Raw genomic sequence first — 15720 nt, forward strand, 5'->3', positions numbered from 1 at the left:
AAATGGCAATTTAAGATATATCCTTTCCTCTGTCAAAATACTTCCAACATGTGGCAGGATACTACTGATTTATCAACAGAGAACAGTTTATGCAACCTAGGTTGTAGTGCGGTGTAGTCTGGTAGAAGTTTACCGACATTTCAGAGGTCCTTGCTAACTCCATTATAAGGACAAAGGAGGCAGCAAGGACCTCTGAAATGTTGGTAAACTTCTACCAGACTGGATGGCACTACTGTAGCCCAGAAGACAGCCATCTTCATACTCACCCGCCGTGAGAACCTCAAATTCTACTTAAAAAATTTACTGAATACCAACATTAAATACTGACACAAAACATCTCCTGTTCGGCAAAACACATCCAGACTAAATGGGTAATTTTCCTTGGCTCTACATCCACGTGTGGGTCTTTGCCTCCTCCTTTCAGAGGTTTCTTAGTCTTTTAAGTGTGCATTTGTGAGTAGTGAGTGACACGCCCACTGCCACTGCACAATTTCTACTCAATCCTGATTTGTCTGCTAGATCCATCTAGTAGAGAATCAGGAGAGGCTTGGGTGAGAAATAGCCGCTGCTGAATTTTGCTTATGAAACATCATGTTTATGCCCGTAAGGTTCTTAACATGCTGTGAATCTACGACATGGGACCACCAGCTTTACTTCCCCTCTGAAGGAAGTTACGCTATGGATTTTTATCACCCTTAAAAATCCATCGACCTCGGCTGGATCTGAATCTGCGAACCTTGGGTCCAGTGGTGAGCACGCTACCACTAGTCCAATATTAATACATGTATAATGACAAATATAAACTGATACAAACAAGAATAAGATATTCTATAAGAAAGTCAAGGTGCACTAAAAGCACATGATTTACTTTTGCCAGCTCAGAAAATAAGATGGCTGTCTTCTGGGTTGCCGATGCTGCATCACTGCTTTGATGATAGTGCACCTCTGAAATACTGGTGAACTTCTACACAGCATGGCCAAGCAGACAGCCATCTTCATATTAAAAACAAAAAGCTGTCCCGCTAAATGCCATGTAGGTGCTTGGGGAGGAGAGGTGGTATAGCTCCTACTCATTCCTAACCACAGCACTACATTGGGGTAAGTGGTCAGCATCATGTCCCAGCTACGCTTTATCCCCGGGAAAGGACCCTGGTACCCACTGGATAGGAGGCTGGGTGGGCCCCAGAGCTGGTCTGGACGCAGAGGCTAGATGAAAAATCCTCTGCCGCCATCAGGGATTGAACCCCGGTAGTCCAGTCTGTAGCCACTCACTATACTGACTGGCCATCTTCATACTCAGCTCCAGATTAGTCTTGCCTGGAAATAAACACGACTACACACAAGCAAAATAAGGGTCTTAAACCCTGTTTGTGGGACCAGAGCCTGTCTCCGGCATATGTGAAAGAGTTATCAAGCAAGCTGTAACTGAGTGGGCTGGTTCTACCACTCTGGAGGTCATGAGTTGAACCCTAGGGATTATCAAAAGGTCCAAATCAGCTGACTAAAGCAAATGAAGGGATCTACAACACAAATGTTTAATGTCACTGTAGTGCAGATGGTATACGCCCAGCTATTTCTATTTTAATTGTGCCTGGTAATATATAACAAAATATTAAGACTTAACACAAAGATATCAAAATAACAGATCAAATTCAGTGCTTACATCAAAAATGATGCAATTACGAAAAAATACATATAGGTAAACTGTAAGCATGCTTTAGCATTGTGTATAGTAACATACATTTCACATTCTTACATACACCAAAATTTCCAGGCTGCAAAAGAGAAAAGAAATTACAGTCATAATTTATTTATTTATTTACCAATGATACTTAACTGTATTTGCCGACAGTCCTAAGCAAACCTGGTTCGAAAAAGCAAAACCATGATGGTAAGTTCAGACCTTATGACAAAAACTGGGTTAGAGGAACTAAAGAAACATTAAACTTAATATGTATAATTAACAGCTGATAAACATGGAAACATTAGTGCTAGTGTTTAATGGGATGACATCTGCATTCCTGACTGAAAGTTGTCACAGTGATCAAACAAAATGAAAACAATCAGTTCATAAAGTTGCAAATGCAATAGCGAGGGACCTATGCCACGATGAACAAATATTACCACAATAATTCTTCCATGAATAAGCAGAACTGTGAAGCGCAAACCCGCGAATGAGGATGGTTTATGCCGTTTATTTCTCCCATTGCATAAAGGAAAAGCCATCTATCCATCCATCCCTGAGTTTATCACAGATTTACAGACAAAATTGCAGGATATTTGTTGAGTACCTGTTATTTTCATAATCCACAATAATTAATGTCATGGAGATCACAGTAAAGAATGTCAGCGAAGTTAATTGTGGTCTTTTGAGTTGTGATACCATGTAGTGTTGTTGCAGGTTACAAATGTGTTGGCTGAACACACTGCTTCCATCCCATTTTCAATCCTGATGATGGAGGTAATGCATTCCCCACAAAATTCTGGTAACCACCAACAAGGTTAAAAGGTGCCACAACCCAGAAGCCGCAATCAACATTTTCACTCAAATCTCTCAACATTCTGAGTGTGGCTTAACACCGATATTCCTTAATATTTATGACAATTTCATCACATTTTATGACGAATCTGCAATTAAATTGCAAAAATTCACGTATTAGTTTCTCCTTGTTTGCCATTTACCCTGACTGTAACAATTTGAGAATTAATGGATTTCCTTTTTAATTTAATACTGAGGTTTTTATTGAAATTTGCCAACACTTTCCAGTTTTCTTAAAGTCGCACAATAATAGCACATTCTTTACGTGATCTGCACATATTTCTGCAACAAACTCGAGAGTGTGTCACCAAGTATTTATCAGAGTAGAAAATACTTTTAGCAGAAATAGAAAAGAATATAAAACATATTCAAACGTGTTATTTTTCTCTACAACTTACAATACGCTTTTTCCAGAGTCTCGTGTTATTCAAACAAAGAAATGGGACTTTTATTCTGCACCATCTTATAACGTCACATTTTTATTACACCATTCAATGTCATCGCATGTTCTAATAGGAAGCCTGGCAATGATGGACTGTCATACAATTTTAAAGATAAAAGAGAATAATATGGGGGGAAGAGAGAGAGCGGGGGGGGGGGGGGAGAGAGAGAGAGAAACACAAATGGTTACAATCCCACAAAATTGTCACCAATATTTACTAGAGCTTACCACTTCTTGCTTTTCATCCTTATTCAAATCCTTGCCAAGCTTGAGGTTTGACGCAACACGCATGGCCTCCTCCACCGTTAGGTTGGCATGCAGTTGGTTGTCCTGCATGATGTAGCAGGACAGCTTGCGAAACTGACTGAGGTTGCGTTCTTGCCCATTGATCGTGATGGACCCATTCATTCCAGAAGTCCTGGAAGTTCAAGAACATTTACTATTATTTAATTCTGGCTGGAACAGTTTTTATGTCATGATTTTTTCTGTAGCTTCGAAACAACAATAACATTCCCAAGTCACTAATATAAATGTAAAATTTTTTCAAAGAATTTCAGAATTATAATATTGTAACTTCCATAAATTTGTGGCCAGTCCAGTAGATGAGCAGCATAATTAAGTAGCCATAATTGAATTACTATTGTGTTAATCTGTCAGAATAAAATACAGGCATATTCCATGTGGTTCTAACGATCTGTAACAATGATCTAGTATTACCATCAGAGAATTTTCTTTGGACACCATACACTATGTGAAAAAAATTACATATACAGTAGATTCCAGTTAATTTGGGACATTGGTTAATCAGGGCAGCCGCTTAATTGGGCTAAAGTGTTCTAGTCCCGATGTGTCCCAATTAACCGGAATCCAATATATAGTGTTTTCAATACAGATCCTGTCTCTACCTTCAGTAGAAAGAAAGGGCGCTATGCTATTTACAACTTGCTTTGGTACTGAATGTTTACAATACTCAACATATTTCCTCCTAAAATGGGAAAAAAGAAGATTATGAGTATGAATTATTCTTAACCAAACAGAGATGTTAAACTACAAAAGAAAGACTTTTTTTAAATTTTTTAGCTGTAAAGACTGCTAAATGAATATTTGGGTTTCAATATCTTACCAACTGACCACTCAAGAAATACTCCATAATATGGAGTCAGTTTCTAATTGTGAATACCATAAGTTTTCCAGCAACTACTTATCCGTCCATTAATTCATTTGTCTGTTCCAATCGTTATTCATTAATTTCTATCTTTGAAAACCTCCAAATATACAAGACACATACGTTACAGCTGACAAAATTTGTTCAATATTCGAATAAAGCTCTCCTCCCTTTCAAGAGCAGCCCAGCGACAGAGGCGCAGGACTATGGTGCCGCTTCTACGTATTATTCTATGTATAACCGAAGACGAAGTGAGAAAAAGTCTGGACATCTGCCAACTAGAAACTGTTCCCACGATTCAATACCAATATGCATATGTTAAATTAGAGGGCTGACCCAAGACACTAGGCCTTCAACAACTCAACAAGTTTCCATTATAAGTGTGACAGGTCTGGGCGCAGGGAGGAGCAGTTGCTTAGATACTGAAATAACTCTCTGTTTTTCTGGATCCTCTAAGTTCCTTCCATGTTTACACCTTTAAATGGTTCCACCTGAACAGTGGATATTGTTAATCAGTACATAACATTCTTCCCTATTCAATCACCAAACACCCATTCCTGTGAGGTCCCAAGTTTGGCCTGGAGATTGGACATCCTGATTGAGGATTTCTGTTACTTTCCTCTCTCCTTCCAGGCAAATGCCAGGATAGAACCTTCAATCAGGCCACAACCACTTCCTTCCACATTCTTTTCAATTCATTAATCATTTCATAGCTTAACCGCACACAGTCTAACCAGACTCTACCATCAAGTGGGTCACAAGTAAATGATTGGCCTTCATATACAATCCTCAAAACGTCATCTTCCTTCCGTTAGTCCTAATTTTATCTTAACTCTCCTCTATGAAAAACTAGAGTTCACAACCCATGGGCTACATGTGGCCCTTCTACGTATTTTGTGCAGCTTACATGCCTCTGTTGCAGAAAACAAATTCTGTTAATATCAAATCAGTTCTTTTGGATGAGAGTAAGTGTGTGACTTTCACCTGGGATACGTTATTACTAATGAAAACTTGGAGGGATGTAAACAAAATTAAACTTGGAATTGAAAGATTACTCAAGCAAAAGTAGTATCATCTCGCTAATGGCCGATTTGTTTATAGAAAATTATTGAGTAGCATGTGAAACTATTTGTAACAAATTAGTAGCATTTCCTATACTTTTGTAGAAAGTTTTTTAACTTCGCAGCGTGCAAGTAGACAAATAAGACTGGAGCAAGTTTGGAAAAGTTTGGTAACAGCTGAATTACAGTGTCAATAAATACTTAAGAGTAAATTAATTTCACAGTCACTTCTATTATGATGTTAAGAATTGTTTTAATGTTCATAAACTAATAACACTCAAAACATTAATAAATTAACATCTTACTTAACTGTACTTTAATAACTAAGAATAATCTTCAATAAAAATAGCTTATTCTTATCTCTTATTTGTATCTACTCAGTATCTGGGTGAACACACTTTTTTATGAAGTGATAGTGTTTGAGAAGGTGCGTGTACTGAACAGAAGAAAGTCAGACGAAATCAACCTCAAACCAGTTAAAAACGTTATGTAAATATGAGTGAATCAAAACAAGTTCCTGGATATCGGCCATTATACTTACAGAGGAAGTTCTTCTAACGCCTGACGTTCACTTATTTGTACTGCTTAAAAGGTTGGCATGTACATTCTATTATTTTCAAAATGAAGACTTTGCGTGAGAACGGAGGTTCAACCTTCGGATATATTTTACCGACATCATATCTGGCAGTATATTACGTCAGCCCAATCAGAGAAAACATCCCAGAACCAGAACATTATGTACTGTTGAATACAAACTGAGACAAAATGTGGGCCAAATAAAGTTTACTCTCTCATCCATCGCTGCACCGAGCACTGTCAAGAATCTGACCGTGTTAGTGAGGGTTGCAGACGCCAAAGTCGAAATCAGACAATGATCAAATTTTTGGCAGTCTCAAATTCTAAATGACAGATTTAAGTAAATATGGCATCACTTCCCACAAAGCAGCACAGATACTTGCCATGTGACCACCATTTTGGTGTTCTTGAGAAAATGCCAAATGTAGAGGGGAACCTGCGCATTTGCTCATAACACTTTACTGAAAATGCTGTGGGATGTATCATACCATACGTATGAGTTACCGACGGTGTGGGGGTGCATGGGAGCCCCTAGTAAACAACCGACAGCACTTCCTTCGACATAACCCTTCCAAATGAGTCACACTGAAACCCAAAAGCCAAAGATGATAATTTCTCTTACACTTACTTATATCCTGTAAGAATATTCAGCAAGGTTGACTTGCCAGCTCCAGATGGCCCCATAATGGCAGTAAGCTCTCCTGACCGCAATCGCCCGCTGACAGATTTGAGTATTTGTTTCCCATCTGCAAAGAAACAATAATACATTGTGACAGTATTTCAGGAAAGGAAATCTAGTTTCAAATGAAGTCATCAATAACTTCTGGTCTATTTCCTGGAAAATGTTAATATCAATTCTTTCATGTCTCATGATTATCTTTACGTGTAACTTTTCTTGATTATTTCTTTCCTTATACTTGAAGATAATGAGCTGACCTCCAAAATATCATGTCTTCAACCAGGCAATGGCCAATGTCGAAATAAAATTTTACCACAATGGTACACAATGCCAAACCTTTAGAATATCCAAATGGTCACTCACAATACGGTAAATGATTATCACGTCACATGGCGTAATAATTAAAATCATACTGATTATTAGGAATTATATCTCGGCCGTGCATGTAAATCCAATGCTTCTGTACTAGACACAGTAGCAAACTTCGCAGTGCTGCCATTTTAGTCACGGAGAAGCAGTACCCTACATATTCCCTCTGGGTAAGAGAATAGATATGCGGGTGGCTGAACGCCGTGGGAACGAGAAACAAAAATTACCTCGCTCCGGACAGAGAACGGCAGCCGTCCAGCCCAAAGACTATCACAAATGAACGAGGTTTCATCGACCTTTATCGAATCTAAATAAGGATATCGAATAATCTGCATACAAAAAACGACTAAATCATTTGTAATGTGAATCAAACTGAAAACAGTCAGCCATTAAGTTGGTACAAGACAAAAAGACAGCATAAATCTAAACATTCCGGCAGCCGAATGGGTGTTTCATTTCTCTCATATTTCGGTTTTGATAGCAGCAACAAATTTCTTTTGTATGAGACAATTCTAGCTGTAGGTTTCTGCACAATGACTGGAGGCCGTTCTTTAAAGGTGACTAAATCTGTGAAGAACTCTTCAAATTGGCTACTTAAGCAAAACAGCAACTGGGCTACTACAAAGGTGTCTTCACATTCTTTAATAGATATTTCCGAAATCGCGTGCTTTAATGACAGCGATCGTACTTTGCAAAGAGGCAGGATTTAAAATATTATTCACAAAATACGTAAGTAATTTCAGTGTTCATTAACAAGCACTGAGTGCTAACAGGGTCTCAGCCACATCGAATATACAATGAAAATATTTACAGAAGTGGTTTAACTTAACTGAGTCCCGAAGAACTTTTTAAAAAGGTTCTTTCCATGAGTGGATGGTGGTTTGCTCATGTATGCAATATTCTTCATGAAGCCATGGCGTAACCATGTGTCCACAATCGCAAGATACGCAATAACTTTCCAATCCAAATGTCCTTCACTGACTTAAGCGCTCATTTGAATGTTACGTGTGGAAAAGCAAAGATTAGGGAAGCAAATTCACATCATATTCAGTATTATTATAGCATCTGAATAGAAGTTCGATGCCATGGCTAGCACAGTCGTGCATTGAACAAGTACCTGAATAACATTAAAAATAACTGAGAACCGAGAGACGCATAATTTTAAATGTTTCTAGAAAGCCATTGCGCAAACATAAGGTTTTCCTAAAACATCTAACTTCGCGTATCACGAGAAAACAGTGAAGTTTTTTCAAGTATCTTAAGGGTGTAAAACTGGCAGTGAATTTATTTAACTGACTCTGAAACATGACTTTCAGGCAAACTTAATTTGGTGTGAAAATGTTACGTTACTGAAGAAAGAAACGTAAACAAAGATGTTAAGAAGGTTTGCAGCTGAAACAGTACATAACAAAACGCGTTTTTCAAGTTATCGGTACACAAACCTAAGGTAGGTTTTTACATGCGGCCTTAAAAAGGGCAGCCAACCCTGTAACACGAGTTCCCTATCTAAAAAAAGCTCGCGTCGTTCGTGTGCTGTGGGCGAACTACAGTGAACGAAACTTAATGGCTGGCAGTAGTACGTTCATAATACAACAAACTAAGTGGACGACGGAGTGTATTCTTATCTCTATTCTGAGATTACGATGGCATTGACATACTTTAACACAATTTTACCTCTTTGGCTCTTAAAACGTCGCTGTGCACAAAATATTTTACAAGTCGTAATGTCGATGCGCGGGGCATTTTATTTAATCATAATAAGGGTCGAAAGGCACCTAAAAACGGTGTTTTGATACGTCGAGATAATTTGGGACAACACGCGAGTGCCGCGGTAGGTCCACTTGGGTTAACGTCCGAGCTCCATAATGACATGGCATTCATGCCGAGTTGACCAATGTCGGTAACATCGATCGCCATGTTTCAATTTCAGGACACGCAACTCTGTAATAAGTTACCGAGAAGAGAAGCTACGAGCCTCTGGAACCGTACAAGGTTTAATGCAACAAATACACGCTCAAAATTATCTTTAAATTTATAATTTTCATCTTTCTTCAGTTCCATGCATTCACTACGAGTGCGTTAGCACTAAAATTTAAGTATCTCCTCTTGAACTAAGAAACAGAAGTTAGAAATAGAAACGTGTGTATTCTCTCAGTTCCCAAATTATCTAACCAAACTAATGCAGAATATAAAATATATTCTAATAACTGCACACAATGGCATAATGTGTCAGTACTTACTATTGTATTTCTTTGTATGCACATGATAATTTACAGTCACAAATAATCACTTTTAAAATGGCGATTAAAACTTTAAAATCTGAGTACTGATCCTGGTCTGCGTTATTTAATTTACTCTCCTTGCTGCTAAAACCTCTCTTAAATTCCATCAATAACACACGCATCTTTGGCCTAAAAGGCAATTGGGCATAACTCCCATGGACTTTTTATGCCGCAAATAGAGCCAACAAACACAAATGTTATTCTTCTCTTTGTCCCGCTGTCCAAGTCAAGTCAGGGCCTTTGGAAAGGAAGTCTCCATTTTGAAACAAAAAAGAAACGTTCTCCGAAGTTTCTGGAATCGCAGCCGAGCATGCTGGGAAATTGTTATGTAACTGGCAACATTTCATGGAACGTTAACAAGCAGCAGAGCCCGCCTTGGGGGATGGGCCAGTCGTGCAAAGTCCAGGGCTTACGGCGTACGAACATTTGTTTAGGTGATACACAACAGAAAATGAGGTCGGTTAAGTAACATGTAGTACATGTGAAACACGCCGTTCCCGTACATCTGAGCAGTTCATTCCAATGCAGATCGTGACCACCAATCACGACTTAAACATGTTAATATAACGTGTGCAGTTCATAAAGTGTCGTTAAATAAATGATGACATGCGGACTAGACGGCCAACTGACTTTCCACATCTAACTACCAAGAAGCAAAACAGCACAACGCGCATGCGCCAGTATTTCAAAATGGCAGCGCAGTCAGAGAGCATCAGAACTGATTTCACTTGATACACCTTCGTTCCACTTTCTACGAGTCTTTCACGCACCAGTGTGGGCGAAGACAACCTCATGTCCGACTACCGCACTCTTCCTCGGAATTAGGCAACGCGCATGAAAGGCGTCATTGTTGGAGCCTAAGTAACTCACAACCCAGAACAACACTTCCACATCCACCGCCTTCAGAACCTAACATTTCACACAACATACAAAGATCAAAATCTGTCAATTCTGATGAAGAACCGTGCGTGCGTTTGTATAAGAAATCGAGAAACTAAAAATATATAAAAAAGCAAAGGATCTTGTGAATTGTTGCCACGTCGTCCCATTTCAATTCAAAAGGTCAAGAAGCTGGAATATGAAGTTTTCGACAGTTGCTTATTCTTGCTTGAAAATTTTGTTGGACATTTTTACTTCCGTCTTTTCGAGGCTGGTCAACATTACAGGCAGTTAATCATCACAGTTTTGCGCCAGCGGATGGGACTGGACCTTCAGAGGCCGCTAACTGGTTTATTGTCTTGTGAAATATTCCATACTGCCCAATAATAATGATATTTAGGGTCGACACTGAAGAATTCCGTAAAGGCGAAAACTTATTGTGAAATTTTAAAAAAAATACGGAGGGGTATACAGGTAGGACTCGGTTTACGCCTCTTCAATTTACGCCCGTTTCACTTTTGCGTCTCTCGTTGATCACGATTGGAGGGGGTGATGAGTCATGACTCTGCCCGAAAAGGTTAAGGAAAGTGAAGCTGACTCTGCAATGCCGGTTAGGACACAAACAGTGGAATCAATGCAAGAGGCTATTGCTCTTATTAACAAGGGATGTGAGATCTTCTGTAGCAACGACCCCACCTGGGAGCGGAGCTCAACTGTTTAGGGAGGAATTGAGACAGTTCTACAGCCATACTATAACTTCTTACCAGAAAAGAAGTAAACCAAACATACATCTATTCTATCGTTTTTAAAACAGTAAATTTTCTTTCTTTTTCTTAAACATTATACAATTTTCAATACGTAAATTTCATAAAATAAAACATTTTTCAAGTATTTTGTGTTGATCACTGAAAAACTTGGAACGGAACCTAATGTATTTACACATGTTCCCATTATATATTTGCTTCAATTTACGCCGCTTCATTTTACGCCGGGAATACCAGGAACCTAACCCCGGCGTAAACCGAGTCCTATCTGTATATAACACTGCAACTCCCATTCAGCTGCCCCTGTCCCGCGCGTAGTGAAACCAACCACAGTCAGCTTATCGGCGACATCATAACCTAACCAAATGAGCAACATGTCCAGCAAGAGCGCACCTGTTGTGAGAGACGACTGTCGATTTACGAGGTGCGATCGGAAAGTTTCAAGACTGTGTCAATAGAGGGCGAACCGGATGTAGTACGAGCTTCTACCGCTAGGGGGTGCGGCCTACATTCATAGTGAATCAGTGTGCCAGCCGGCATCATCGAATTAGCATTTGTTTCTTAGTTACGGGCGTTTTGGTAGTGCATTACACCGACCCTCCTGCGATTTCGGAATGGCGGATATTCATGAACAAATCAAATTTTGCCAAAGAATCGCCAAAACGGCTACGGAAACCTATGAAATGCTAAAGCAAGCATTTGGGGAGTCCGCAATGGGTCGTGCACAAACTTTTGTGTGGCATTCACGTTTTAAAAATGGCCGAACCTCTGTCGATGATGACGAGCGTTCTGGACGACCATCTTCGAGCACAACGCCCGAAAATGTTACGAAGATTCGGCAGGCCATTCACGAAGATCGACGTCGTACCATCAACGACTTGTGCGACATTGTTGGGATAGGCTATGGGACCAGTCAGCTGATTCTGAAGGAAGAACTCCACATGCGACGCATCGCAGCCAAGTTTGTGCCAAGGCTCCTGTCTGAGGACCAGAAGCAGAATCGAATTCTCGTTTGTCAGGAGCTCAAAGATCTTGCCGGATCGTCGGATTTAGCTCCGTGTGACTTCTTCCTCTTCCCAAAGATGAAAATTCAGCTAAAGGGAAGGAGATTTGAGACGATAGAAGAGATTCAGGCAGAATCGCAGATGGTGCTTGACAGGCTGACGAAGATAGATTTCCAGGGATGCTTCCAGGCTTGGCAGCGGCGCTGGCATCGTTGTGTTCACTCCCAGAGGAACTACTTCGAGGGTGATGGATGAATTTAATACCTGAGATAAGTGTACGGGTTTTATAGGCGCAGTCTTGAAACTTTCCGATCGCACCTCGTATGATCGAGTGTCATGCATCGAGATCTTCCAGCCTTGTGAAAGATGCAATTAAAACATTGCAGCGACAGGAAAAAAAAAAACGATGCTTTTGAAATTTTGCTGCAAAAGATACAAATAAAAACACCCAGAATCCTGTAAGGAAGACAAGACTAGCAAGAGAGAAGCATAAAATACCATTGAACAGTTTAACTGACAATTATATCGATCTCTGAAGGACACGAGATATTGCATAATAATATCGATCGTGTAAGGAGCCGGCGTAGCTCAGTCAGTATAGTGACTGGTTACGGACTGAGCGACCGGGGTTCGATCCCCGACGGGGGCAGAGGATTTTTCCTCTAGCCTCTGCATCCAGACCGGCTCTGGGGCCCACCCAGCCTCCACTACAATGGGTACCGGGGTCCTTTCCCGGGGGTAAAGCCGGCCTGGGCGTGATGCTGACCACTCACCCCATCTAGTGCCAAGGTCAAGAATGAGTAGGAAATACACCTCCACTCCCCCCAAGCGCCTACATGGCGTATAGTGGGACAGCTTTACTTTTAACATCGATCGTGCGACGGCCACAAACTACCATTTCATTACCTACCACTCAACCGGCTCGACAGCAGCTACACGACACACGTGACCATGACGTCACATAATTTCACGTTGTCAAAGGCCTTGACATGTGTTACCTTCAGTTGTACGGCAAATTCCAGTGTTTAATTCAAAACGGGCACGACCCACCCTCCACAATCATGGAGGCTTTCGTCCTGATGACGGAGGCAGGAAGGACGTCTGAAATGATGTCGGAAAACTTCTACCAGGCTACACGGCGCAACAACCCAGTAGACAGCCATATTGATACTCAACGCCGTGAGAACCTCAAATCCTACATCCAAAACACTTGTCTTGTAATTCGTACGTGTATTGATTTAAGTTATGGCGTTGGTTTCAAATTAATCTCTTGAATGCGATTTTACTGAACTGATAAATGTGGACAATTCCAAGTGCCTGTTTGAAACAAAAATATATCTTCCACACCTTCAACCAAATCACATTCTGAGAACAATTTCACATATCCACATTCAGATGCTGCCAACATCGACAGAAATTAATTCTCTGTTACACATAGTGTTCGCTCGCCCATGGCCTACTATAGGGCGGATTTCTTCCTGTTTGATCGTTGACCTGCCACGTCTCTGTAGCAGTAGCAGTCGGTGAGAACTCACTTCCGCCATTAATCAACGCGTTTGTCTGCTTCTGTCAACGCATTTATCACATAACCTTTCAGCGCTGTACAACACGGCTAGTATTTAACTGCGTTTTCAAATATGAGTCTGCAAAAAAGATTGCAGAAAACGTCTGTGCAAATTTAAAGGAGAACCAGTTCCACGGTGGAATCATAAACTACCTGGTAAATAAGCTAAAAGCAAGAAGGCAACTGCTAAAAAAACAAATAGAAACGTCACAAAGAAAATCTCTTGAATGACTAGGGCAGAAGACAGGTGTTTCGAGAACATACGATATGCACACTTTATGAAAGTCGTTCGCACTGCAATAGCTTACAGTCGAGCTGAGAATTCTTTCACCGACGGCTACGCCTGCAGAGTCGCGGCAGAACGGGGCCCTGCAGCCAGCCCAAGCGGCCGCCTCTTCGCGGTCAAACACAAAAAATCCAGCCGGCTTATGATTTCGCATAACGCGGCAAAACACGATTCTTACAAAAACGCTCGATTATGGGTACGCGAAGTGGCGTAATTTCGCATATTTCGAAAGTCTGGTCAAAACACTTTTTTCTTCGGACATCAAGGCGTCGCCAACTTTCGAATGGGTGGCCGTACACTTCCGCATGTGCCCCCGTTCACAGTTCCACCGAAAAATGCCAAGATTCTCTTTGTATTCGTTAAATAAACTGGGGTTCCCCGTGAAACGCAATTTAAGTTAAAACCTGGCAATTAAATTAAATGCACCCCACGATTTTGCGTTGTGGACTTGTGCGTGGTCGTACGATCAAATAGCATTCTGAATAAATTTGTATTAAAGCTGAAAACTAAATATTTTACAGAATGTTATAAAAATGGTGATTTATTTTTTTATAGGAAAAACTTATTACATAATATCTGTGTTAAATTTGAGGGAAAACCTCAAATATTTGCATCGTCGCCCTGTTTGTTAACAGCTGACTTACAAGCAGCATTCGATGCATAGTTTGAATATTTGTAGTCTCTCTCCATACAAAAACTTCACACGACTAGCTCTCAAACTCAAGGCCATGGAAATTCTTCACACGACCGCCATGTTGCCGGTTTACACTCTTTAAAAATACCTCAACAAAGGCTGCGTATTCTTTAATATCCTATCAGGACCCTTGTATTCTTTATAAAGTGGTGTTAGTGTCGCTCCCACCACACAAATTCGCGCGTCCGCCATGTTGTTACCGCGGAGTACAGAGTATCCGAAGTAATATGATGGGGTGGCCTCAGACGACAACGTTTCATGAAAATCGGTCGAATGGTTCAGAATTTTAAAGTGGGAACACACATGATGATCTTGCTACCATGCTTTCCCTCGTTTAGAAAGGAGTGCAAGCTATAATTGATTCCAACGAAAGTACCTGAACAAAATACGCAATTAAATGTACAGCAAACATTTTCCAAGTTGCGTTATTTACGATTCGTCATAACTCACTTCTCTAAATGTTCATTCACTGCAGACATAACGCAAAGCCATTAACACTACAGATATATCACATATGAAGAACTAATCTTTTCCTCGCATCTGAGAATTCGCACCTTGAAATGTACCAAATACAAAATAAAAGTCACTTAATGTGTTCTAAAGCATATTTTATATCCAGCCAACAAGTAGGCCGAAGATAAATTTTAGAACCGAATTTCGAGCTAAACTCCAACCGAAGATGGTAGTTAAAACTGAACCAATGTTCATCCCAATGCTAAATTTAATCGAAAACGGTCCGGAGACAAAACTTTCCAATGCATGCAATACAAAAACGATTAAGCACCTCGTTAGGACTTAGTGTGTTTGATAACCACAACATAACTTACAAGCATTTTGAAATCAAAGTGCTGACTCAAACGGACCTGCCAACAATAACAGACAGGGTGGAGGGATTGTTTTATGTTGACTTTCTCCGCGGTCGATTACATTTCCTCCTTTCTTTGTTTATTTAATAAATGTGAGCAACCAGCAGATGCACTATTCAGGGGACAACCCGGCAATTACAGTGGTCTGAGAAATATAAGGTCGTGGCCTATTTAAAATACTGGAAAGGCTGGTAAAAATGACGTAGGGGCGTCACGGCAGACAATCCCAAACCGAGGTTCGAAGCTGGAACGTCGAGAATACGAAATCACTACATCAAGACGTTCGGTCTGACCTGCTTGAAGTCCGTTTCGCGAGCTGAATTTCGAGTCTTCGCGAAGGTCAGCGAGCGAGGTGAAAGTGTGTTTTGAGTATGCAAACTTGTTTCTGAAAATCGTTTGGCTCGAGACTGACTTTCACTGTGTGTCCTGTCAAACAATTCTGAGACATTGCCACAGACCAGCAGGTGCCACGCGTAAAGCAAAACAAAATAAAACCACGGCGGTGAGTCTGAAGGCGGCAGTGTGGTCTGGCAGAAGTTTACCGACGTTT

At 40.5% G+C, this 15720-nt stretch overlaps 1 protein-coding gene across 8 annotated transcripts in view; it reads right to left on the reverse strand.

Moving 5' to 3' along the window:
- The window catches only part of LOC110835663 (ATP-binding cassette sub-family G member 4), a 90203-nt gene that overhangs the window by 27489 nt on the left and 46994 nt on the right, over positions 1-15720 (reverse strand). For all 8 annotated transcript variants that reach the window (XM_022076129.2, XM_087341597.1, XM_087341568.1 and 5 more), the window contains 2 exons: positions 6412-6529; positions 3210-3399 (listed from right to left, as the gene is read on the reverse strand). In XM_022076129.2, the coding sequence (XP_021931821.1) occupies positions 3210-3399; positions 6412-6529 (308 nt within the window). The remainder of the gene's footprint in view (positions 1-3209; positions 3400-6411; positions 6530-15720) is intronic.

This window comes from Zootermopsis nevadensis, unplaced genomic scaffold (genome assembly GCF_977971745.1).
Source record: "Zootermopsis nevadensis isolate Lab colony 2312 unplaced genomic scaffold, Znev_1.0 Znev_ptg000003l, whole genome shotgun sequence".
NCBI classification, from domain to species: Eukaryota; Metazoa; Arthropoda; class Insecta; order Blattodea; family Termopsidae; genus Zootermopsis; species Zootermopsis nevadensis.